The 25,471-nt window shown below is 42.0% G+C and overlaps 1 protein-coding gene across 12 annotated transcripts in view; it reads left to right on the top strand.

The window, feature by feature from the left end:
• LTBP1 (latent transforming growth factor beta binding protein 1) overlaps positions 1–25,471 on the top strand; it is a 432,506-nt gene that overhangs the window by 178,405 nt on the left and 228,630 nt on the right. For 6 of the 12 annotated variants that reach the window (XM_066266877.1, XM_066266876.1, XM_066266878.1 and 3 more), the window contains exon 1: positions 18,044–18,396. The exons of 1 other annotated variant lie outside the window; for it this stretch is intronic. In XM_066266877.1, the coding sequence (XP_066122974.1) occupies positions 18,174–18,396 (223 nt within the window). In that variant the 5' untranslated portion in view covers positions 18,044–18,173. Of the gene's footprint in view, positions 1–18,043; positions 18,397–25,471 lie in introns of those variants that run through there. 5 more of the 12 variants (XM_066266871.1, XM_066266870.1, XM_066266869.1 and 2 more) reach the window with 1 other exon arrangement.

The following is a 25,471-nucleotide window of genomic DNA, read 5'->3' on the forward strand; positions in this document are numbered from 1 at the left end:
CAAAAATATAATGAGCTAGAAATTGCCAAAATAAATCTTATTTATTAAAAAGAGCACTATGTTAGCTCATCTAAGTTACTTTTAGATGAGTACAAAGTCAAAATTTGACTATATTTAAAAAACCTGTCAACTTTATTATATGTAGGACTTTTATGACGATAACATTTAAAAACTTATTTAAATATAGAGTTTCTGGCTAGAAGTGTTTAGCTTATCAAATTATTCAAATGCAGAATTCGCCTTTCTAATGAGTGGGTTCCCACTGCTGGTTGAAATCCATTTTGATACCTTTCAAACAAAGTCAAGCAGTCGGGTCTTATCTGTAAATTATGTAGAAACCAAAGTCCATAGTAGAATTTTACTTTATTCTAGAGTCTTTAATAGTAGTCCTGATCATGAAAGCAAATGTTTTGAGGTGAAATTTTTCCATATTTAGAAGCTGTGGGTTTTGCTATATAACATGAGGTCAATGTCACTACTGGTTTGAATATTTTTCAGTTATTCCACTAACAGCTGATCATATGTAACAATAGCCTCTTGCATTGGCATAGTGCAGGGGTCTCAAACTCGCGGCCCGCGGGCTGCATGCGGCCCGCCAAACAATTTTGTGCGGCCCGCAGACTAATCCACAAAGTTCAAAATATTTTGGATAAAATTAAGTAAGCCCGTGGATTAGTCTGCGGGCCGCACAAAATTGTTCGGCGGGCCGCATGCGGCCTGTAGGCCGCGAGTTTGAGACCCCTGGCATAGTGTTTACCAGCTTATGAGTTACATCTTTCCAAGTTGTTTCATATGGTCCCTGCCACAATCTTGTGAGATAGATGGTTGGGTGGCATTATTCTGTGTGTCTTCCCCGCCCCCCCCCCCCTCTAGAGTGCAAGATCCTACAGGGTAGAGCCCAGGAGTGGTTTTACTTATTAAACCTCTGATTATTAGTTTCTCTGTCAAATCAGAATCTTAACACATTCCTCAGGACTGTTGTAAGAATGAAGTGAGATGAGGGACATGCTACCTAACAGCCAAACACATAGTCTCTGTGCCATCTGTTTGGTTTTTCTCCCTCGTCCCAACCCTCCCAAGTACTTAGTGTCATATAGTATTGATAGTAATGTTCATTGAAGAGTGGCACTGGGGTCGTGAGGAAAGAACAAGGGCTTGCATTGAAATCGCAGCTCTGCCATTTCTTAACAAAATGACCTTGGTTAAGTTTCTGCTGACAGTCTCTGTAGTGTCCTTGTCTGTACAGTGGGCATGAATGTAACTTCCATGGTTGTGGTGTGTATTTTGAGCTCTGTAGCTTAGTAGGCATTCAGTACACGTTTCATGTGTCTATTCATCCTGTAGATGGTGCTCTGTACATTTAGAAAGGTCCCTAGATTCTTCTTCTGTGTTCTTAGAATCTAAGCAAAAAGGAAAAGCAGAGAAGTGTGCATGTGTTTATGTTAGTTATGTACTGCCATGTAACAAATTACTCCAAACCTTAGAGGCTTAAAGCAACAAATATCTGACGGTTTTTTGTGGTTCAGGGATTTGGAAGAACCTTAGCTGATTGGTTCTGGCTCAGCTGCGATCAAGGTAGCAGCAAGGGTAGCAGCAACCTGTCATCTGAAGGTTAGACTGAGGCTGGGAGATCGGCTCTCAAGATGGTTCACTCACACGACCATTGGCAGGAGACTTCCAGTTTATTGCCATACGGGCCTTTCTATAGGCTCCTCAAGTATTCTTACAGCATGAGTGCTGGCTTATTCCGAGGGAAAGAGAGAACAAGACAGAAGCTGCAGTGTCTTTTATATTATACTCTCAGAGGTTGCATACCATCACTTCCACATCTGTGTCTGTCGACAAGAGTCCCTAAGACCAGCCTACGATCAAGGGCAGGTAATTACACTTCACCTATTGAATAAAGAAATGTCGAAGAATATGTGGATAAACTTTAAAGGCATCCTAGTGTTCAACAGGAGAGCCACTATTTGATGAGAGTCAAAAGTGAAAGAGGAAGTTGAAAATGAATAACCTAAGAAGAAGGGACAGACAGCTGGAAAACTTAAAATGCATAATTGCACATCGGTAATTTATTTCATATTGGCCAACTAACCATTTTATTTTATTTATCACATGATGCTGGATAAAATATGATGACTTTGAAAAATGGAATTTTTAGACTGAGATCTTTTCTAATGATGAAATCTATTGAATTAAGAAGTAATCCCTTGGGAAGAGAAGTTGGGGCCATTTGATGGAGTCATTTAAAAACTGAGCCAGAGAGATGTTTATAGGGGGCGTGACAGAATCTGTATTCTGCAAGCTTGGATATTCCCAATTCTAAAATTCTAAATTAGTTCAGAGATTTCAAAATGCCAGTTTCCTTCTATATAACTAATTGTTTCACCATATCAAATTTGAGAGTTGTTTGAGCAGTTGCAGCATGTCTTCAGTTTCCTTAGTGTAAAGAACTGGGGACCCCGTTAGAGGCACACCAAGGTGTCCGCCGCTGGCCGGGAGCCTCGGTGACTCAGAATGCTTGTGCAGGGAGCTGGCTTTTGTTTTCTTTTAACGTTTTTTTTTTTGTTTTTGTTTTTGCTTTTGCTTTCAAGCAGAATTTAAATTTTGTAAAATGTAACAGGTCATTTTCTTCCTTATGTCTGCCTTTAGTGTAAAGGGGAAATTTCCAAGTGCCCTTATGAAGGACCCTTGATGGTGTTCAACCTTGTTAAAGTTTTGTGACCTACAGGTATTCATTGTTTGAGTCAAAGTCCCTTCGCTGCCCCTGCCTGAGTGTAATTTCCGCTTGAGGAAGGTTCCCAGCCTGAGCTCTTGTCACCTCCGACCGACCACTTATCTTCCTTTCCACCCTCATTCTTTCCTGTGTCCCTCACCTCTCTCCACATACTCTTTCCCTTCCCAAAGAGGGAGACTCACCAGGTGGCATGTTTGTTATGAATAAAAAAGGTGGGTGAGAATTTGAACTGTTCTTTGGTTTGATTGAGGCCAAGGAAAAGTTGGAGAAGAAGTAGACATGTATATGAATAGCAATTTGTGCAGAGCCAAGTGAAGATGGATGGTTGGAATGTTAGGTCATGGTTTGGTCATGCCTGGCTGCTGAAAATCATGGAGGGAAGGGGTAGGTTAGTTGGGTCCAAAGGCTACAAGGCGAGGAAAAAAGGAGGAAAGGTTTTCTAGGAGCAGAAACTGCATGGGAAGGAAGTAGGGGTGGGAGTGAGGGCTGTTGGACAGGATGCCCTGGCTTTACATGGGGGAGGTGGGAAAAGCTGAGGCTCAATCAGGTCTAGATGGCGGGGGGGGGGGTGGTGGTGGTGGTGGGGTGGTGGTGGTGGTGTCCAAATAATTTAAAAGGAGTTTGATTTTGTGAGACCTACTTGTCAAAGCAGTTATAGAGACTCTACGGAATCCTAATTCTCAGTTACATGGTAGAGATAATCTGGACCCTCACGAGACATGGCCTCCACTTAATCAAGCTTGTGAATAAGTCATAAAATGTTTGCCTTGGTAAACACATAGCTCAGTAGATATCTATCCTTTTAGTCAGACTTGCTTCTCCACATACAAATAAACAGATGTTATTTATGGAAATGGTGAGTGATAGGCCAGTAACAAATGCCTCCATTTACTTCTCTTTGCGAAAACAACAAATGTGGGGATAAATAAATCCTAATTCAGTTCCCAAATTAAGGGACAGAAAATTTGAGCCGTGTGAAGCACATCTAACCCACTTTTTCTTAAGGAGCCTATGCAAACTAGCCAGATTGAATGAGTATTAGAGATGGGAGACAGGTATGTGTTTTCTGCTCTCTGTAACTTGTTCTGTTCACTCTGGGATACTAGTGACATCCTCCTCTTGCTGGTCCTGCTTAAGCCTCTCCCCCATGGCCATGGTGTTGCATCAAAAGCTGTGTTGCTGAGGACCTGGCATAGGTTCTCAAGGGAGGTAGAGATTTTCACATGAAAAAAAAAAACCTTTTAAATGATTTCTTGCTTGAGAGACACTCTGACAAAGAGTAACATCTTGAATGTTGAGAGTTAAAAAAAAATTCCTCTGCAAACTCATTTAATACTCGCCAAGTATGGCTCCCACGATGTCAACATTCTAGAGCCAGGGGGAAGATTGCATCGTCAGCTCAGACTGAGAAAACAGGTGCAGGGAGCTCCCTCTCCCTCCCTGGTTTTCTTCTTTGCTTCTTTTTAAGTTATGAACTGCTTTAACTCCTGTCATCTCGGGGATGTGTTTTTTTCAACTCTTTATATCACATCATTTCAAACACCGTGGCCCATTCTGGATGGGATGGCCACAATAGTTTTGCTTGGTATTCAGCAGTAGGAGCAGAGAAGAGAGTTCCAGATGTGTTCCAGATAGGTGAGGTTTTAATGCTGTGTTGAAGATAATACTGAGGGACAACCTGATACAGTTGCAGGTCATCAGGACTCTCCCCATTGCTGCATCTGGTTGTGGTGCCTTTGACAAGCTGTCACCTCTTTCCTTGGATAGTCCAGAGCCAGTCCTCAACCTCCTGGGCGTTCATCACCCACAAACTGAAGTAGGCTTAGACAATTGAAGCCTCTCCAGATCTAGGATGTTTAGGTCAGAAAATGAAAATGCCAGAAAGCCATTGGTTTGTTTTTCTAGTTCTCCACTTTTATTAGCAACTGTATTTTCTTTTCCCAACACTGGGTCACATTCTGCTGGTTAAGTAAACTACTTCTTGGGTAAAAATTAGTCTTTTTGACTGTAAAATATATTTTACCTTCAAACATATTTGATTTTGTTCCAGGGATAAAAATAGGACCTTTTAAAAATATTATTAGAGAAGAGAACTTATGATGATTGATATTTAAAGAGGGGGAAAAAGAAAGATAAAATCTCATAGTCTTAAGGTCTCAAGATGTGTTTCTTAAAGTCCTGCTGGGGGCATTGGTGCCTGGATGCAAGGCAAAACCAGAGGCGAGAGAATGTGATTCTAGGTGAAAATCTTCGTTCTTAAATCTCAAGTTAGGGCAAAACAAAAATTAACTGAGTGAAACAGGAAATTAGACCTAACTCCTGAAGTAAGTGGGAATTCGGGATGAAATCTACTATCTTGATTGCTTGATTTCTGCTGAGTCTTTCAGCCAGTCTCCCCCAGCTGGGAACCAACATGTATATCTCTTCCTTGCTGGTTTTTATGGCCTGGTGACAGTTCACATCAGATCACAGAGTCTGAGTAGTAGTGTTTTTAATTTCCTTGTTGCTCTTCGCCTAACCAAGGGAGTGGCTACTTAGTAAATCACAGATATGTTTATTACAAACTCAACTCCTTACACATCATAAATTTTATACAAATTAGAGCAAGTTTCCATCATTTGTCAGTTTGATTTGTTTTGCATAATATGTTGTGAAATTTTGGGAGCAAACAGTTGTCTATTTTGCTATTGAATGATGGTTTGAGGAATTTTTGGTTTCTTGTTGTTTGTTCTCAGTTATTCTCTCATTGACGTGTTTAATTGAACATTTTTACTTTTTTATATCATTGGCTGTTGCGGTAATGTTTTAATGATTTTGGGAAAAATGTGTTTTGTAACAATTGCAAGATATCCTAACTAACAACTGTCCTTTCTCTTGACCTGAAATTTTTATGGCTGAACCATTTTTCTCTGACAAATAGAACATACAAGTATATTTTGAGGCTTAAGTTTCTTTTTTTAAAAAACACTACAAACACGTACACTATAGGTCAGGGGTCGGGAACCTTTTCGGCTGAGAGAGCCATGTACACCACATATTTTAAAATGTAATTCCGTGAGAGGCATACAATATGTTTAACACTAAATACAAGTAAATGTGTGCATTTTATGTAAGACCAACACTTTTTTTTATTTTTTTTATTTTTTTCCATTTTTCTGAAGCTGGAAACAGGGAGAGACAGCCAGACAGACTCCCGCATGCGCCCGACCGGGATCCACCCGGCACGCCCACCAGGGGCGACGCTCTGCCCACCAGGGGGCGATGCTCTGCCCATCCTGGGCGTCGCCATGTTGCGACCAGAGCCACTCTAGCGCCTGGGGCAGAGGCCACAGAGCCATCCCCAGCGCCCGGGCCATCTTTGCTCCAATGGAGCCTTGGCTGCGGGAGGGGACGAGAGAGACAGAGAGGAAAGCGCGGCGGAGGGGTGGAGAAGCAAATGGGCGCTTCTCCTGTGTGCCCTGGCCAGGAATCAAACCCGGGTCCTCCACACGCTAGGCCGACGCTCTACCGCTGAGCCAACCGGCCAGGGCAAGACCAACACTTTTAAAGTACAATAAGTCTCTGAATTATTTTGAATAACGTTGTTATGCTGTTGCTAACCAATGATGAATAAAGTATAATACTTACCATTAATGTGACTCCTGGTGCTGCATGGTTTTGCTGATGGCTTTGTAGTCTGGTTGATACGTGGTGAGGTTAAGCTTCATGCAGGCTTTGAGACTTCTATCCATTAAACGCGATCGTAGGTTGGTCTTAACATTCTTTGGATGTGAGAAAGACTGCTCACATGCATATGGAGAGCCAAACATTGTCAGTACAGCAATACTCACACACTGCAGTATGTGGTATGTGACGGGAAGTGCATTCCAAGTTTTGACAATCAGCTGGTCCGCGGTTTGAAGTTTTTTCTTTTTTCCCCACTTGTGTTTGCTCGCCAACTCTGCTTGCTGTCGTGCAAGTCTTTCCAAATCTTCATTCAGTGACTTGAACTTATTTACCCACATGTCTGAGGCCTTCAGGTCAGCAGCTTGTAGCTCAAAATATGATGGAGACACCGGGGATGTAACTCAGGTCGGCGCTGTCCACTGCACACCCGTGTGGATGGGTGATGAACTTAAAAAAGATGAGTGTGCTCACAAAATTTTTCAAAGCGCACTTTGAATGACTGCAGGAGATTAGATGTGAAGCCTTCTAGCTGCTGGAGATAAAGATGTTGAACAGGGTCACTTGCTGTGCATGCATCTTTAAACTCTCCCAGTTTTTCAAAGTGTAGTAAACGACCTGTTTCAATATCCGCGATGAAGAGTTCCAGCTTGTTTTCAAATGCAAACACTGCTTGTTGAAGGGATAAGACTGTATTTCCAATGCCTTGCATTTTCACATTGAGCTGGTTCAGATGTTCAGTCATGTCCACGAGATAGTAGAACTTCAGGAGCCACTCAGTGTTAGCTAACTCAGGATGCTCAAACCTTTTTATTTCAAGAAAAGTTTGGATTTCGCTCAGACAAGCCGTGAAATGGCTGAGCACCTTCCCTCTTGACAACCAATGCACATTGCTGTGCAGAAGCAGACCAGGATAATTATTCCCAACTTCATCCAGTAGTGTTTTAAACTGGCGATCATTTAAAGCTCGGGCAACAATAAAGTTAACCACCCGAATAACCAGCAATATCACCTTACCAAGCTGCTCGCCACACATCTGAGCACAAAGCGCCTCCTGATGTAGGATGCAGTGAAAACTTAGGATGGGTCTCTTTTCATGTTCACGAAGAAGTGCTACAAATCCTCTGTTTTTCCCACCATGCATGGAGCACCATCAGTACACACCGAAATAAGTTTATCCATTGGTAGATTTTTTTCTTTAGCGAACTCAGTGAAAGACTCGAATAAATCCTCCCCTCTTGTTGTCTCTTTCATAGGCAAAACAGTAAGACTTTCCTCACATAGTGTGTCAAGGACAGCATACGTTGCAATCACGCTGAACTGGGATAAATGGCTTACGTCTCTTGACTCATCCAAAGCGAGAGAAAAGAATGGTGCTACATTTATGTCCTTCACTTGTGTTGCCTCAATTTGATTTGCCATCATGATGGTACGATCGTGAACAGTTCTTGCTGACAGAGGCATGTCTTTTATTCGTTTGATTATCTTACCTTTATCCAAAAAGTCGTCAAAAAGTTCATAGGCCACATCAAGCATGAATGTTTTGGCATACTCCCCATCTGTGAATGGCTTTCCGTTTCTCACAATTTCTAAAGCACCAGCAAAGCTAGCCGAATTCCAGTCACCTTGTTGGGTCCAAACACGAAGCTGCTGCTGACTAGCTTGCACTCTGCACAGTAGCTTTTGACATGCTTTCTTCCTGCTGTCCCCCGCTGGATATTTTAATGCAAATGTAGTATGGTGTTGTTGAAGTGCCGCTTTATATTTGACTGTTTCATTGATGCAATTTTATCATTGCATATTAGACACACTGCAGAACCTGCTCTCTCCACAAAGGCGAATTCCTCTGTCCATTCCTGCTAAAAAGTATGATACTCATCTTTTTTTCTTTTAGCCATCTTCTTCGTCAAAAGGGTTTCTGCAATTAGCTAGCTGACTACTTGATTAAAAGGAGGGAAGTTTACTTCCTGACCTCAGACGACCCATGTACATTATGCATTATCCAATAAAAATTTGGTGTTGTCCCGGAGGACAGCTGTGATTGGCTCTAGCCACCCACAACCATGAACATGAGCGGTAGGAAATGAATGGATTGTAATACATGAGAATGTTTTATATTTTTAACGTTATTATTATTTTTATTAAAGATTTGTCTTTGAGCCAGATGCAGCCATCAAAAGAACCACATCTGGCTCACAAGCCATAGGTTCCCGATCCCTGCTATAGGTAAATATTATTTGTTTAGCTTCCTGTCAGTGAAGTTTGTTTATTCATTAATTTTTTTTAATATTTTATTTTTATTCTTTTTTTTTTAGAAGGGAGGGAGAGAAAGCGAGCTAGAGAATGAGAAAGAAGGGGGGGGAAAGAGCAGTAAGCAGCAACTCCCATATGTGCCTTGACCCGGCAAGCCCAGGGTTTCAAATCGGCGAACTCAGTGTTCTAGATCGATGCTTTATCCACTGTGCCACCACTGGTCAGGCCTGTTATTTCATGATCACTTACTACGAGACACATGTTGGGTACAAAGCAGTGACCAGACACTCATGGAATTTGTGTTCTGATGACAATAATCAAACACTAAATATATAAAGTATTTTTATAATAAATAAGAAATGTAAAGCAAGGTATGGGGTAGGTAATGTGTGAGGGTGTTGTGGCTTTATGTCAGGTAGTCAGGAAAGGCCTCTGGATAATGTACATTCTGGAGAAGTCTAAAGGAGGTGAGGGAGGAGGCTGTGTGTACCTAGGGAAGTGTATACTAGGCAGAGGGAAAAACAAGTGCAAATGCCTCAGACGGGTGTGCCCAGTATCTGAGGAATAGCAAGGAAGACAGAGTTAGAGGGTTGAGGAGAAATGTAGAAGATAAGGTCGGGGAGGTCACAGTTGCAGAGGACCTCATATGTCATTGTATTCTGATTGAGATTGGAAGCTACTGAAGGGACAAGTGCCATGATCTTCCCAACATACATTTGAAAAGGATGCTCTGAGTGCTGGTTGGAGAATAAACTGTAGGACGGCAAAGGTGGAAGCAGGCAGTCCAGCTAGAAGACTGTCGAAATAATCCAGACAAAAGATGATGGTGGGGAGGGGAGGGGCACAAAGAAAACCAGATAGAAGGTGACAGAAGACAATTTAACTTTGCGGGAGGGGTATACAGCACAATCAAATGTCAAAATAATCTAGAGATATTTTCTCTCAACATATGTACCCTGATTTATCAATGTCACTGCATTAAATTTAATAAAAAAATATTAATATTAAAAAAAAAAGATGATGGTGGGTTGCACTAGAAGAGTGTTATCCTGGAGGTGCTGAGAAATTGTCAGCTTTTGGAAATAGAGCTAATAGGATTTTCTGTGCTGTTGAGTCTCAGTTGACAAAAGGTCAAGATAGACTTACTATTTTCTGAGATGGGAGAAAACTTGCAAAAGAACAGGTTTGGATTTGGCTGCGGGGAGGAATCAAAGCTTAATTTTGAACATACTTTGTTTGAGATGTCCATGACACACATTAAACATCTACCTAGCAAAGTTCTATAAGCAGTTGGATAGTTGCGTTCTAGGACACACACACACACACACACACACACACACACACCCCTTCAGTACCCACATACACATATGCGTACACAAGGGAGAAGGGGAGAAGTGGTCCAGGCTAGACTTAAACACTTTCTGTGCAGAAGTCTGTAAGTGGTACTTAAAAGTCCATGAGCTAGTACAGGATGACATCATCTAAAGCATTAGTAAAGGAAAGGAAAGTCTATAAAGACTGAGCTCTGGGGACCTCCCTGGATAGTATCATGAAGAGTAGTGGCCATTGAGGGAGGAGAGAGTAGAATAACCTAGAAGCCATGTAAAGAAAGTATATTTTGTGAAGCAGTGTTCTACCATCTGAACAGCTGAAAGTCTGAGTAAGAAAGGGTCAGGGAATTCGCCATTGGGTTAGGCAATATGGAGGCCGCTGGTGACCTTCAAATGGGTGGTTTTAGTGAAGTGTTAACAGGGAACAGGTTCAAAAGAGAATGGGAGGGGAGATAGTAGAGAAGGCCAGTAGAAAAAGGGCTTCTGTCGTGAGTGGCACACGTAGGGCAGCTCGATTGCTCTATGAGCGGAATCGACATCATCGAGAAGGCCAGTAGAGCAGCTCTTCTGAGGAGCTTTGCTGTAAGGGGAAACGGGTATAGAACATTATCTGCAGTAAAGTGGAATGGGGACACTGAGAGGTGGGGTTTTCTTGGAAAATGGGAAATCGTTCATTACAACATGTTTGTGCACTCACAGGATGAATGGGGAAGAAAGTCTTTGGGTAGGCAAGAGAGGAAGGGGGTCCATGGATGGGTGGAGGGGTTGGCCTTTGCTAGGACCACATTCTTCATCGGGAGGAAGGCGGCACAGCTACATATCCAGTAGTGGGTTTTGGAGTTCAGTGCTCACAAAGTAGACCTGGGTCTTTATGGTCTTTACTTTCTCAGTGAAACAATAAGCAAGGTCGTACTTGACTGTCCCTCACTAGGTACTGTCTGCATTTCTGCCCAAATGAACATTTTTGGGGCTGTATTTACATTTTCAAACATGATATACATTTGATACCAGCTTTTTGATGAGCGGTAAGCAGTTCTTTCAGAAACTCAGAATAATATCCAAAAGTCGATTCTTGTACTGAATGATTTAACATACCCTCTTTCTTCGCCTCTATAGGTCTGTCTCCTTATATGTATAAAAATGGAAAGAAACCATATACGTATGTGTAAGTGAGAGATGAATAGCTAACATAGTTTCCTTCAGTGAGTATTAAGGGAGAATTGAGGGGAGGAGGAAGCTCAGATATTTTCATTTCTAGCACCCTTGTAGCAACTGTTTATCTCTGTGCCTCTTTGTTTAGTTACTTCTATCTGGAAAAGCTTAATAGCTGGTGTTGGAATGTCACCCTAGATTCTTGTGTGAAGAGGTGCCCACATCAGAACGGGAAATCTCCTTTGCGTTCCCTCCGGGAGGCATTTCCAGGGCTGCAGCGATCTGATGAAGTAACGGATTTGATACTGACTTCTCCTTACATAGCACCTTTCTTGAGGAACACAGAGTATTCTGTGGGCATTATTTTAATAGTCCAGGAGGAGTTACGCAAGCCTGGAGAACTGAACAATCAAGTCCTGTTATGCTAAGCATTATTTAATACTTTTATGATTTGTCCTTCAAAGAATTCTTGGCCTTCGGGCAAGCGAAGAACTGCAAGTGGAAGAATGAACTATTAGCTCAGTTTCTGTCACACGTGACCTGTGTGCTGTGTCGGCTCCAAGGTTTCCTTAAACTGGCCCCAGTTAATGGACAGGGCAAAGGCTTTTAACCACAGCGAGGTTGCTTCTCCTTCCCTCTCAGAGGGGCTTGCCTGAGCCCACGGGTCCCTGCTGTTTGGGTTGGAGGGGCTGTCGCAGCATTCTGGATTTGTGCTGGGCAGACGGTATTTGTTCATGACATCTGCCGTGAGTCCTGAACTCGTTCTATTTATTTCTTTGGCTGCCTTGGCTTTTGGTCACATCCTAGTCTAATGACTGAAAGAGGGCATCTGTGCTTTTTTTGAGACTGAAGTCCATTTGTCAGGAACAATTTTCACATATTTGAATTCTTCTCTGTCATTAATGATTGGCAAGCAGAAATGAAAGCTTTTTATATGGAAAGGGTATCGGCTTCGCTTCCATCCCCGCCGCCATTCACTGGGAATATCTGTGGTTTGTTTTAAAGCATGTGCCAGCGCCTCTTCTTGGAGGTATAAATTCACACAGGGTCTGGCAGAAGCTGCAGACAGGATGTTGACTCTTGAGTGTCTTGACTGACTGACTAGGAGGCCCGGTGGAGGTGCTCATGGCTCCAGGCAGTGTATGTTTCTAGCCAAGCCTCTAAAACCCAAGGTCTGAAAGTGCTTGCTTAAGATTTCTGGGTCTGATTTACCTACCAGGATCTAAAAATTACAGTTTTTTTCGTCAGAGGGACCAAGCATGTGAATGCTGTGCCAACACTTTCCTAGTTAACTCCTGATTGGCCTGACTTTTGCTTCTCAAATTTGTAGTTTTTAATCAGCTCCTCGGTGCCGCTAGGGATGGTCTTCTACCACTGATTTGACCATGGGCTTCAGTTTCCTTACTGGTGAAGCAAGGCTTTCAACCAGAATGACTTCAGCATCCAGTGAGTCCCCAGTCTCTGTGGGGTTGTAAGGTCATTCTTGGGGTATTTCATTTATTCCATATTTATTTGGTACCTACTATATGCAAGGCACCAGGGGTCCGCGAGGATTAATTTATTCAAGGCATTTGAGAAAGATGTGTCTTCAAGACCAAATGGCCTCCATAGGAAAGGCCTCTGCTACTCAGTTGTCACTGAACTCTTGAAAGATGAGTGGTATTGTCTTCAGTTTGTCACATGTGGGGACTTTGAAACTTGGAATATTATTAATTTAGTTTTGAGAACTTTAAAAAACTTAAACTCTTTGCATGATAACCCTAGGTATGTGGAAATTATTTTAATGGAGGAGGGATAGGAGAGTATATATTTTCTAATCCATTTAATGTTCATGGAGATCCTCTTAAAGCTATGAATGACAATCTAGTGTCAAATAGTTGTGAGTTTTTCAGTACTGATTTTGACTAGAGTTATTATTTTTGATAAAGAAATACTCAGTGAAGACACAGCAAGACTCGCTGAGGATACAAGTGTCTGTTTTAGAATTAAGACTATTTTATACTAGAATTCTCATAAAACACAAGGGGAAATACAACATAAAATGTGTCTTTTGCTTCCAAGAAGATCTGAACATTGTAAAAATCAGAATTAAGTCACATGGAGTTGTCTCTGCCTTTTTGAAAATCCAGATGATTCATTCAAAGCCAATTTTTTGTGTGTGTTGTTTTTGGCAAAGAAATATAATCAGTTTTTAAAAACAATAGTCTTGGAGATTCTCAAGTGCCTATGAAGTGGCTACTGTAGCTGGGAGGTAGAATGGGAATAATGATTAAGTGCTTGCTTTTTTTGGATGTCTCCGTTTGCTTAGGTGAGCATAATTTAGGTGACAGTATGAGCATTTGCAGGGCAGGTGCTACGAGTTATGCCAGAGGAGACAGAATAGTTGGCACACCATTCTAGTTTCATAATTGTACCAAGAGCCAGAAAAAAATATGTTTATATTCATTCGAGGTGGGACAATGTTGTCTCTTATTTTTCTCAGGCTTCACACACTTACACAAAGTATTCTCAAGATATTTGTAAGCGTGGTTTGACAACCTAGACCAGTGATGGGCAATCTTTTGAGCTTGGTGTGTCAAAATTCGCCAAAAAACCGAGCATAACTCGAATGGTGTGTCACTTCGAGAAAAAAACCCATAATTTCACGATATTTATAGTTTAAATAACAAAAATGTATAATTGTAATATATAACTGTATTTAATAAACCAAAAACTATTTAACTTAGGTGCTTAGTGACTTCTTTGTTCATCTGTCAGTCGGTTTCTTTTGTTGGTCTTGATATTATTTAACTTGTATGGGGTGCCGTGAACTAATAAAGTGAAGGGGAGGGAGAATTATTTAACCTGCCTATTAGTGACTTTTTTTTTTTTTGTATTTTTCTGAAGCTGGAAACTGGGAGAGACAGTCAGACTCCTGCATGCACCCGACTGGGATCCACCCGGCACGCCCACCAGGGGCGAAGCTCTGCCCACCAGGGGGCGATGCTCTGCCCCTCCGGGGCGGGGCGTCACTCTGCCGCTACCAGAATCACTGTAGTGCCTGGGACATCCCCAGCGCCCGGGCCATCTTTGCTCCAATGGAGCCTTGGCTGCGGGAGGGGAAGAGAGAGACAGAGAGGAAGGGGGGGGTGGAGAAGCAAATAGGCGCTTCTCCTATGTGCCCTGGCCGGGAATCGAACCAAGGTCCCCCGCACGCCAGGCCGACGCTCTACAGCTGAACCAACCGGCCAGGGCAAGTGACTTTTTTGTTGCTGAATTTCATTGGCTAAATCTTTAATTGAAGGTTGGTATTTTGTACACTTCAAGCCCAAGCAAGCGCTGCTACTAACTTCATTTGTCAATCTGTTTCTTTTGTTGGTTTTGATATTATTTAACACTGAGAATAAGGTCTCACAAAAGTATGTAGAGGGAAAAATTGTAAAGCCATTGCTGTATTTTTCAGGGTGCTAAAAGTGTCTGGTAGTTGGTTCCAGGCACTCCAAATTTCTTGTTCATAGTGGTTCTCCTCTTGCTTCTCCAAGTGGCACCTTTCCAGATTCTCAAGCTTTGACCTCAAGTTGACAAACACCTGAGCCCAGATGCTGTCTTGAAATTCTGCAAGTTGCATCTTATGTAAATTAAGATGGCTGCCACTATTTCTAATGGCGGGAAACGGCACCCATAGCACAGGCCCTCGCCTCTCCCAGCCTCCTCCTCACTTATCTCAGTAATGATGGTCAATTAGAAATCCATGACACCCCAGAACAATAAATTGGATGATGGTTGCTGTGGTTATGTGGTTGCTGGTAATGGCGATCACAGGGCCCCCAGAGATGCGTCCCCTGCGGCATTCCGCTGTTCCCTGCTCCGCTGGCCGGAAGTGAGGTCAAAGATCCCCTAACGGCCTAACCGGAAGTCCCAGAACTCTGTGCCGGAGTTCTGTTGTTTTGGCCTACAGACCTCCGGCACAGAGTGTCTACACTACAGCAAATGTTTTATCCTTGGCTCCTGCACCTGGCCATGCAGGAGCAGAGGATGAAACATCCTTCTCAGCATGCGGCCCCATACTTCTCTGGTACACAGCCGCATGCGGCTGCGTGTCTTTGAAAATGGCTATGTGTATCATAGGTTCGCCATCATGGACCTAGAATGTAGATTGATTGTTTTTTGTTGTTGTTGTTCTACTGTAAGAAATAAAACTAGGTGAATTTTGTCTGATCATGAAATCAAAATTCTGTTGTTATTTATTTAATTTTATTGTAATTTTTTGGATGACATTGGTTAGTAAAATTATATAGGTTTTAGGTATACCATTCTATAATAATATCACTATATATTATACTGTATTTACCTCCCCGAAGTCAATTTACCTTCTAGAATTCTGTTGTAGTTCTTAAAATTTCTAAGATACAGTCTTAGAAAAGTTTTGAACATCATATAAGCATTTATATCAGCAGTCGGCAAACTGTCTCTTTGAATAAAGTTTTATTGAAACACAGCTACTCCAATTCATTTACTTTTTTTTTTGACAGGCTGTTTTCCTATTAACAGAGCAGAGTTGAAGAGTTGTAACAGAGAGTCCTTTAGGCCTAGAACCCTGGAATATTTGCTCTTTGGCCCTTGATAGAAGAGGTTTCTGGACTTCATTTTGTATGGTGTACGAAGACCTGGTGTGCCACTAGGGCCTCTCTCCACCTCGAATTGTATGTCCTGATCGCCTCTGTTAGAACCACAGGCGAATGAATGAAAAACAGTCTTTGAAAAACATTTGAAAAGAACTGTAAGGGTATTTATCCTCCAGAAGAGTCATTTCCTTCTGTAAAGTGAGAGGGACAACCCAAGCTGATGTCGTCACGTCCCTTCTAACTTCAGTGACTTGTTTATGTCGCAATTTTCTTTTTCTTTCTTTTTTTTTTTTTTTGTATTTTTCTGAAGCTGGAAACGGGGAGAGACAGTCAGACAGACTCCCGCATGCACCCGACTGGGATCCACCCAGCACGCCCACCAGGGGCCACGCTCTGCCCACCAGGGGGCGATGCTCTGCCCCTCCAGGGCATCGCTCTGTTGCAACCAGAGCCACTCTAGAGCCTGGAGCAGAGGCCAAGGAGCCATCCCCAGCGCCCGGGCCATCTTTGCTCCAATGGAGCCTCGGCTGCGGGAGGGGAAGAGAGAGACAGAGAGGAAGAAGGGGGGGTGGAGAAGCAAATGGGCGCTTCTCCTATGTGCCCTGGCCGGGAATCGAACCCGGGTCCCCCACATGCCAGGCCGACACTCTACCGCTGAGCCAACCGGCCAGGGCCGCAATTTTCTTTGAGTCCTTAAAGGGCTGTCATTGGAAGAGGCATTAGACTGTGAGCTTGTGGGGAGCTGTATCAGGACTAGTGGGTGCCGTGGCTGGGAGCACATACCACTTGAGAAGGAAGAGCACGTATTAGAAACTGCCTGTGACTAAATGTGCCACCTTAGTGGGTAATGAGCTCCCTGTCACTAAACATGTTTGAATAAAGGTGGTGTCAGCAGCCTTGGGAGGCCCCATTCTGGCCTTGAAATTCCAAAGGCTTATTTGGTTAAGGGTCTTTGTTTCTGAGCTATGACTTTTACCATGGTTTATTTTGTTGAGGGCCTATTCAGGCTTTCTGGGTAATTTTCTGAAAATATAATCTTGGTCAAATCAAACAAAGCAGTATAAGGAGGAAAAATTGCTTCTGGCGGGGGGTAGATGGCATAGGAAAGGGTGACCCAGAACGATCGCCAACACATAGCAACAGGAAGGGCGCTGTTCCCACTCAGAGATGAACCGTCAGTCTTCAGCTGCTGCTACCATCTTTGCTTTCTGCCCAGGCTCCAGGGAAGAGGAAAGACTGGCTGCCACAGACGTGGAAATCAAAGGAGGGTTTCGGTATTACACTTTGCCAGAGAGTCTATATTGGGACTTGGCTGTGAACAGCAGTTCTGGGTGAGGCCATACGTTCTCTGTACAGCTTTGCTGTTATAGCACAAAACCATCCGCAGATGATGCGTAAATGAATGAGTGTGAGTATGTCCAGCGAAACTTGATTTACAGAAGCAGGCAGGGGTCATAATTCACTGACCCCTGACACAGACATCAAGAATTAGAATTGGCTGGAAACACCGGTTTCCACTTCGCTCATGGGTTAGAGAAAAGGTGAGATGATATGTCCAAAGTCACACCATGGTTGAGCCAGGCTTACAACCCAGACTCCGACGTTTAGATTCATGCCCATTTTGTGGTTTTGTGCTGCCGCCCCGCCATGCAGTCAAGGTCTAGCATTTGGTTAAGAGAGGACCAATGTGAGTGAAAGAAATAACTGCCCTGCGCGGTCCCCGGCGAGCAGCCGTGAGAGCTGCAGGGTGGTATTCAAATAGAGACAACCGTTTAGCCCTGTGACCCGGCCTCGCTTCTCCTTAGACGGACCCTGTTCACAGTAAAACAAAATATACGCCGCAATACATTTATATGGAGAAATAATGCCCCAGAGCTGTGAAGAAAGCAGTGGGCTCCCGCAGCTGCGTCACAGGATTCGATCACTTCGGCGTAGAGTGCCAGGAGATTTGAGACAGATGTTTTCAGACATGCCGCATGCCTGAAACATTTCCAGGGGTCGGGCTGCAATAGTGACTTCATAAGTGGAGAAACAGGGAAAGTATGCAAGGCGAGGACACAAGAGTTTATTCACCGCTAGGTGCATGGCCAACCTCTTTGCATTACATCTGCCTGTCAGGGTTGGCTCTTTCATCTGTCGTGCCCTCGGTACTGCTCTTTGTCTGCCCGTGAATAAAGTGCAGCATTGTGGTTAGTAATCCCACTCCAGTGACTCGACTTCAAATGTGGTTTTGGAGCGCATCCCAGAGTTCTGTTTGCTAAGCTTCCTACTCCTGTTTCAGAGACACCACTGGATACAGAGCAGCGAGCACGAGAGGCTTCCCTCTTTCCCCAAACCTGTCGGGTTGTGGGCTCTCTCTTTTCCCTTCTCACTCCTTTCCTTTCCTTTTTTCACTTTTTTTTTTTTTTTTTATAAACCTTCCAAGGCAAGTTCATGGATACTAAGCTGATGTGTTTGTTGTTCTTTTTCTCCCTGCCTCCGCTCCTAGTGAGTAACCACACTGGCCGCATCAAGGTGGTCTTTACTCCGAGCATCTGTAAAGTGACCTGCACCAAGGGCAGCTGTCAGAACAGCTGTGAGAAGGGGAACACCACTACTCTCATTAGTGAGAATGGTCACGCTGCCGACACCCTGACGGCCACGAACTTCCGAGTGGGTGAGTTCCTCCATGGTCCCTTAACTGTCTCTACCGAATAATTTTATGAGACTGTAGCATTTAGACACCCCTACCCCCCAACCCCCCCAGGCCGTTCGCACACTGCTCTCTGCTTAAATAGGTTTCTGTCTAGTCTAAATATGCTTTTCTCATGAGATCTTTTAAATTACTTTCAGAATAACTTTTAGCCTGATTATTGGTTTCTTAGAAGAATGGCATCTAGGATATTGCCCCTTACTGCTTATCATTGACGCAGTCATGTGGCGATGGGGGGGGATCAGTTGGACGGAAGGGAATAGTTTTAGATGAAGACCCTAAACCACAACTGGCGCTGGTCATCTTCAAACCTTCTTTTCTTGGTGACACATAGAATTTATGTTAGATTTCACTCATATTGTAAAATTTGGAAGGTGTGGTGATTATATTTAAATTTTTACTTCACAAAGAAGTATATTCGAGAGAAATTTTTTGAATTGTCAAAGCCGTGTATTTTGGTTGTAGAGAGGGATACAGGCTTGCATCTTTGGCTGTATTTCTGCACTGTATCAAAACACTGAATTATAAATTGATATATGGCACGGATTTGGGAAGATATGTGCTAGTGGATTACTGTCAGCACTGAAAACCTTTTAATATTTCATAAATAATTTAAATATGAACTACAGTTGTTACTGCAAAAAAGGCTTTTTACTTAAAATAATTTCTTTTTTGTTTCTTTTTTGCTTTTTTGTGAGTGGAGAAAGTACTGCGGTCCACTGAATGCTGTCACACTGCCAGGTTGCCATTCAATACAGTATTTTTGTCACGGAAAAATGTCTTTTATTATTTTTTGACCAATTATGGTTTGCCATGTGTACTCAAATAATCACAGACACCCACGTTACTTTATGAGTTACTCACAAGAATAACCCAAATGTCAGACAGATAATAACACTGGCTAGATCTGGTCTTTTTATGGAATATTGCTGTTTAGTCTTGGGAGTGTATGTCTGGGGGATAGAAGAAGGGAGGGTGTCTATTTCAAACTGATTTCCATCAAGACGAAACACAGGGAGGCAGTTTGAGGTCCTTATTTGCTCTTTGAATGCCCTGTTTTATTGTGACTCCTAGTGCTTATGAGGTCTAACTAGTATTGTGAGTCTGTTCTTGGAAAAAGACATGCGCCCATAGATACTATTTAAAAGGGTATTGTGAATTTCCTGGCTATGAGAGGGGTACTTTGGGCATATTTTAAAAAGAATGTAGCTGTTAGGTGCCAAATGGCACATTGTGCTCAGCAAGGCAGAGAGCCGAGTCTAATGGGAAGTGTGATCAGGAAGCGACATTCTGAACCTTGTCCTGCCACCGACTACTCGCCTGTTCACAGAGCATGACAGCTCATATTTCTGAACCTCAGTTTTTCTCATCCATAAAATAAACGGCTTACATTCAGAGACCTCTGAAATAATCACTAAAATCTCATGACTCTTTAAGACTAGTAAGTAATATTATCTTCAGGCTTTTTTGGAGGGTTATAGACAAGAAGGGTAAGGGAAAAGACAATTCTGAGCAGGTTATTATGGGCTAAATGACTTTTTTTTTTCACTTTTACTTTTCTTGATTGTTTGCCTTACTATCCCTTGCTTTCCCTCCATCACCGACAATGTCTGCTCCCGCCTCCTTGCATTTTTCATAAATCCTTACGGTAGGAACGACAAAGTAATCAGATGGGTGGTAATTTTTTTGGCTTACAGTGTATTCATTTTCAAACCAAATATTTAAAGACTTTGAGAAACAGAGGAAGTCTGCTTGTTAAAACATGCTACACACTTTCCTCTCTGGCACTGAAACAAATGTTTAGGAACAGAATGCACGTAGTCTATTGAAAATAGAAAATGCAGAAAATTATTTACAAAAATATTTTGAAAGCTGATTTCAACTCGGCTACAAAAGGATTGGCAGTGTAGTTTAATAAAAAGAGAGAACGGGGGAGAAAGAGAAAGAGGGTATAGTAATGAACAGTTTCACACTGAAATCATGGGAACTATTTCATGGACATCCTGAGCTATTTCTCTCATCTCTTTACATTTTAATTCAAGTGCTGGATAATTTGAGGGACAAGTTTTAAAGTTTTAAGAATGGTAATTTTGTAAAATTTATAGACTGTGATTCTTCAGAAAAACAGAAAATTTTAGAAATTCATTTTTCAGACATACAAGATATCTTCGTGGAGTTTACTGGTTTAATAGAACTTTAGTGATTAGTTGGGAAAAGTGGTTTTCTAATTTCTTCCTTTTCTTTCCATATATTTATTTGCAGTATATTAAAATCTTTTGACAAATAAGATATGTATATGGAAAATAGTACAGTGTGAGGATAATTCAAAATTTATTGAAACTTGTTAGCTATTCTTAGCCTCTGATAAATTTGTTAGCTACTGCTGTCTTTGGTTCCTAAAGATGGGGTCTGGCAACATTTTTTTGTAGAGAGCTAGATGGTAAATGTTTTAGACTGTGCTGTCCGTATAGTTTGTGTCCCAACTGCTCCACTCTGCCCTGGTCAGGAAAGCAGCCACACACAGTATGTATGAGAATGGGCGTGGCTGTGTTTCAGAAACAGTCAGTTGGCCAAATTTGATTTGAGTGCCATAGTTTGCTACCCCCTGCTCCAGGGAGTCAAAATAATACAGAGAAAACCACATGGACTTCATAATCAAGGCACCTTAATTAAATAATTCATTTTGATAATCAGAACAACAGAAATAACTTTGAACATTTACATGATGATTTACAGTTTATTTATTCATTTTTTTAAGAAGTGTAACAGATGTGATTACTCCTTTTTTTCAGTGACGAAACAGGCACAGTGGCTTATGCGAGCTTGCCTTAGTATACAGCATGTCAGCAAAGGCTAGGTCTTAGATCTTCTTATGTCCTCGGTTTACTTACCTCCCTGACCATGTGTGTAGCAGGAGGGCCTCATGGAGGTGAAGGGCCTCATGGAGGGTTGAGTTTGTGGGAAGGCTCAATGGTCTGATAGAAAATACACAACTGAGAAGCCAACAGCCCTGGGTTCAGATCCTGGCTTTAGCATAGATAATGGGACACGTTCTGGCTGTCTTATCTTCTTGGCTCCAGATCACTCATCTAATCAAGGCAGGAAATGACAGGTATGCAGAGGAGGCTCTGTGGCAGGCACAGGGATGATGTGAGCCTTTCCTTCTATTGTGCTTTTTCTGTTGTGGTCTCTCTGGTCCCTGGTGACGGTGAGTCTGGGCTGTTTAGATGGGAGAGGCAGGTATATTTTTAATTACTATTAAGTACACACTCTCTGTTTCTGAGTATTCAGCTGGAGAAATCTGAAGTATAACTTCCACTTAATGTGACTTTAAAAGTGAAATCCAAATGAAGATACCCAAGGGAAGTACTCTGAGATTTTAGAATAAATTCATTTGTATGAATGCAATATTGGTATGATGTAACAGAATATTTACACCGAGTGACATTTCCTGTAATATAAGCAGCTTTTTAATGATGATAACTTTTTTTGTGGCCTTCTGAGCTTTGTCTCCTTGCTCTCCCTGCCTTTGCCTTTTTAAACAATGGAAATGTGTCCCAGTGGGATGGGCCCGCAGGTTCACTGTTGTTGCTTTAATGGATTCTTTCCATTCCATAGGAGTATAATGAAGATGACCTTCTGGCATTTTTAAGTTGTTTATAGAGTCATAAGTTTCTCTAATAAGAAGAGCATAATAGGAATTTGTGTTGTCACAACTAGAGTATTTCAAACATAATAATACTGTCCCTTGGCATAAGTTATTTGCAGAGACATTGAAAAGCAATCGTGATTGCTAAAATAACACATTTGGTTTATATGATGCTTTCTCTGAGGAATCACAGGGGACTCACATTCCATTAGCACCAGTTGAAAAGTTATAGAAAGTATTTGATAATTTGTTATTCTTTTATACTTCATATTTTATTTTGTATTAATTTTTCTTAATTTTATAAGTAATACACACTTGTAATAAATCAAGTAATATGGAGAGGCACAAACAAAAAGCTGATAATCTTTCCACCAACTCCTGTATCAAGTATTTGATAATTTACAAAGTGTGTTTCCATGTTACTTTATTTGATGCTTATTTCTCCTGAAAAAGGTAAATGATGGTATCATATTTTGTAAATGTGAGTATCAATGCTTTCATGGCTTAAGAGTGACTTTAAGTCAATTTTTCTATCTCAGAGTCCAAATACCCCCTGCCCTCTTATGTTGCTGCCTGTGACTATATATTAGGTGATTGTGTATAAAACACTGTCATAGATTTTCCAAGAGAAGCCAATCCTAACACTGCCATCTAAGAGCTTATACTCTGAAGGAGAGATGAGGAGTGTATGTAAATATCCAGACTGCAAGGTCAGAGGCTCTCAGCAGGAGCCCAGAGGAGGGGCTGTCACTTCTAGCTGGGGAGGGATGCCTTGGGAAAAAGAGGGATGACATACAACTCTTCTCTTTAGTTCACTAGCCCCCCCCTCCCCCAGCTGCTAAACAGGTTGGCTCTGAGTGGAGCATTTTGCCTGACTGAAGATAGATGGGGACAGTTCAACTCGAAACATTGGGAGGTTACAAAATCAAGGTGGATGGGAAGTAGCGGGAAAGGGGAGGTCAAGTTGATGCAGAATGAGGGATTTACCCATTAGAATCAGATGTGGGTTCTGGGAATTGGGAGTAGAGACCCTTCAGTGTAGGGAGAATGAAAGGTAATGACAGATGACAAGTCTGGAACAGTAGATGGGGCAAGGCTATGAAGTGCTTCCATTTCAAGCTTAAGGGACTAGGACTTGACTCTTTCAGACCTTACTAACGTCCTCTGGGAAAGAGGACGCTATTTATCATTTTGGGAAAAAAAGGAGGGAAGTTGTGTTTTTAAGGTAGGAAACTAGTGTTTTAATAGTCTAAACAAGCTTCCAAACAGTCCATAGTAACGGTGACAACCTCTAGGCACTTTGGCTGTTCTGAGGTTGGCTTGCTGCTCTACATTGGGATCTCCCCACTGACCTCAAACAGCAGCTCAGTCCTCCAGCGTTTTGGTGAGGAAGCAGGCCATGTTGCAACACTTGTTAGGAAGGTTCTCTTTATAGGGAGGGAAGAAAATTCTCTCGCCATGAGGCATTAAATAAACCAACAGAACCGCTCACGGAGGGGGAGGCATTGATATTTTCTTCTTTTTCTGGCGACTTGGTTCAGACACTGAATCTTTCCTCGTCTGCCAGGCATCATTGTTCGGATCCCTTGATGTTTATCCAGCCCAGAAACCAATCCAATACCAACATATCACTTTTTGATTAACTGGGGCATATATTTTCCCCATAATGCATGGGTACAGGTTTTATGGTTTTTTTTAAAGATGGTCCAATGCAATACTAAAAGAAAGCGGTTGCCTTTCATTTGGGCGGCCTAGAATGTGTAAGAAGTTGTCAAAGAAACTACTCCCACGTATAATCTTCTCAAGTTATTTTATTTTGTAATACTGAATACATGTCATGATGTAAAGCATTTCCTCTTTCATTTTATGGAAGCTCTGGAGCATCCATAAAAGGCTGTATTGGGAACATGAATTCATTTACCATATCTGTATTGAGCACCTGCCATGTGCCAGGAATTGGTTTACGCATTAGGAATACAGCAATGAACTAAATAGACCAGTCCTAGATCCTGCAACATTAAAAAAATATATATGGCCAAACAACACGCATGAATTTTGAGAATATTATGCTAATTGAAGTGAGCCAGTCACTCAAAACAAAAACTGTCTGATTCCACTTGCGAGATACCTGAAACAGTCAAGTTCACAGAGAGAGAAAGTGCTTGTTGTCAGGGACTCCTGAAGGGGGGAGAGAGGGTGTTGTTTCAATGGATACAGAGTTGGAGTTGGCAAGATAAAAAGTTCTGGAGCTTGATTGTGCAACAGTCTGTATGTGCTTAATGCCATAGAACTGTATACTTGGAGATGCTTACCATAGTAAGTATTATGTTACATGTATTTATATATTCCCAGAATTAATAAGAGTAAAGTGTGTACTACCAGAAATAAACCATGCAAAGCATCCTATATGATACACTGCCAGGGAGTATGATAAATGCTATGAAGAAATACAGTGTTGGGAGAGGGGATGGACAATAGGCGTGCTGGTGGAAGGTGTGGGTTGCTAGTTTAGACTGGTCAGGAAGGGCTCTCTGGTTAGATGATATTTGAACGGAGACCTGAATAGTGTGAATAGTGAGCTCTGTGAGGGAGTATCACCAATTTTATAATTGAGCTCTGTGACTGTTATTTAAACTATGGAACATCTCCAAGAGGCTGGTGTTATATAAACTTTTCCACTACGTCCTGTTGGGTTAGGTTTTATCTGGATATTGATATTGTATTGTATCAAAATATCCTATCTGTAATATCTGTAGATAAAGAGCCTCGCACAGAGAAGATAGAGGCAAGCAACTCACTGGGTAAAAAAGTGGTCCTGAAATGATGGCAGGAGGAATCTTGGTTATTTATAATAAAAAGTATATGGACTTAGATAAAGGAATGAATTACCAAAAATGCAGTGTCACCTCTTTCTCTAACATTATTTCATGTAAGACAGATTGCATCATTTTGGTATGGAGGTTTGTTCTAAGGAAGCGAAATAAAATTGGTTCCTGACACTGAGGGCAGGTGTGTGTGTGTGTGTGTGTGTGTGTGTATGTAGGGGAGAGTACCCCATGAACAAGGGGTTCATAAGAAGGTGGTTCTAGGGGTTAGCTGGATCAAGAAGGGGCACTAGGCTGACCCTAAGAGCCAAAATCAGGAGAAAATGAGGTCCTATTTGGTCCAAGAGGAAGATTCCTAAAGATGGGAAAGTAAGAAAGGAGCGTCACAGCTGTAGAATAAGAGACTGTTTGCAGTCTGGACAGTTAAGAAATTAAAATGAGGTAAAAGGGGTTTTACCTTTGCAGCAGTTTGCTTGCCCAGTGAGAAAGGCCTGTGTGATTGATTGTCTCTCTTAAGCCATACCTGGCCTGTATCATGGGGATGGACAGGACTCCTTCAGCTGGT

The sequence above is a fragment of the Saccopteryx bilineata genome, chromosome 3 (genome assembly GCF_036850765.1).
Source record: "Saccopteryx bilineata isolate mSacBil1 chromosome 3, mSacBil1_pri_phased_curated, whole genome shotgun sequence".
Lineage (NCBI taxonomy): Eukaryota > Metazoa > Chordata > Mammalia > Chiroptera > Emballonuridae > Saccopteryx > Saccopteryx bilineata.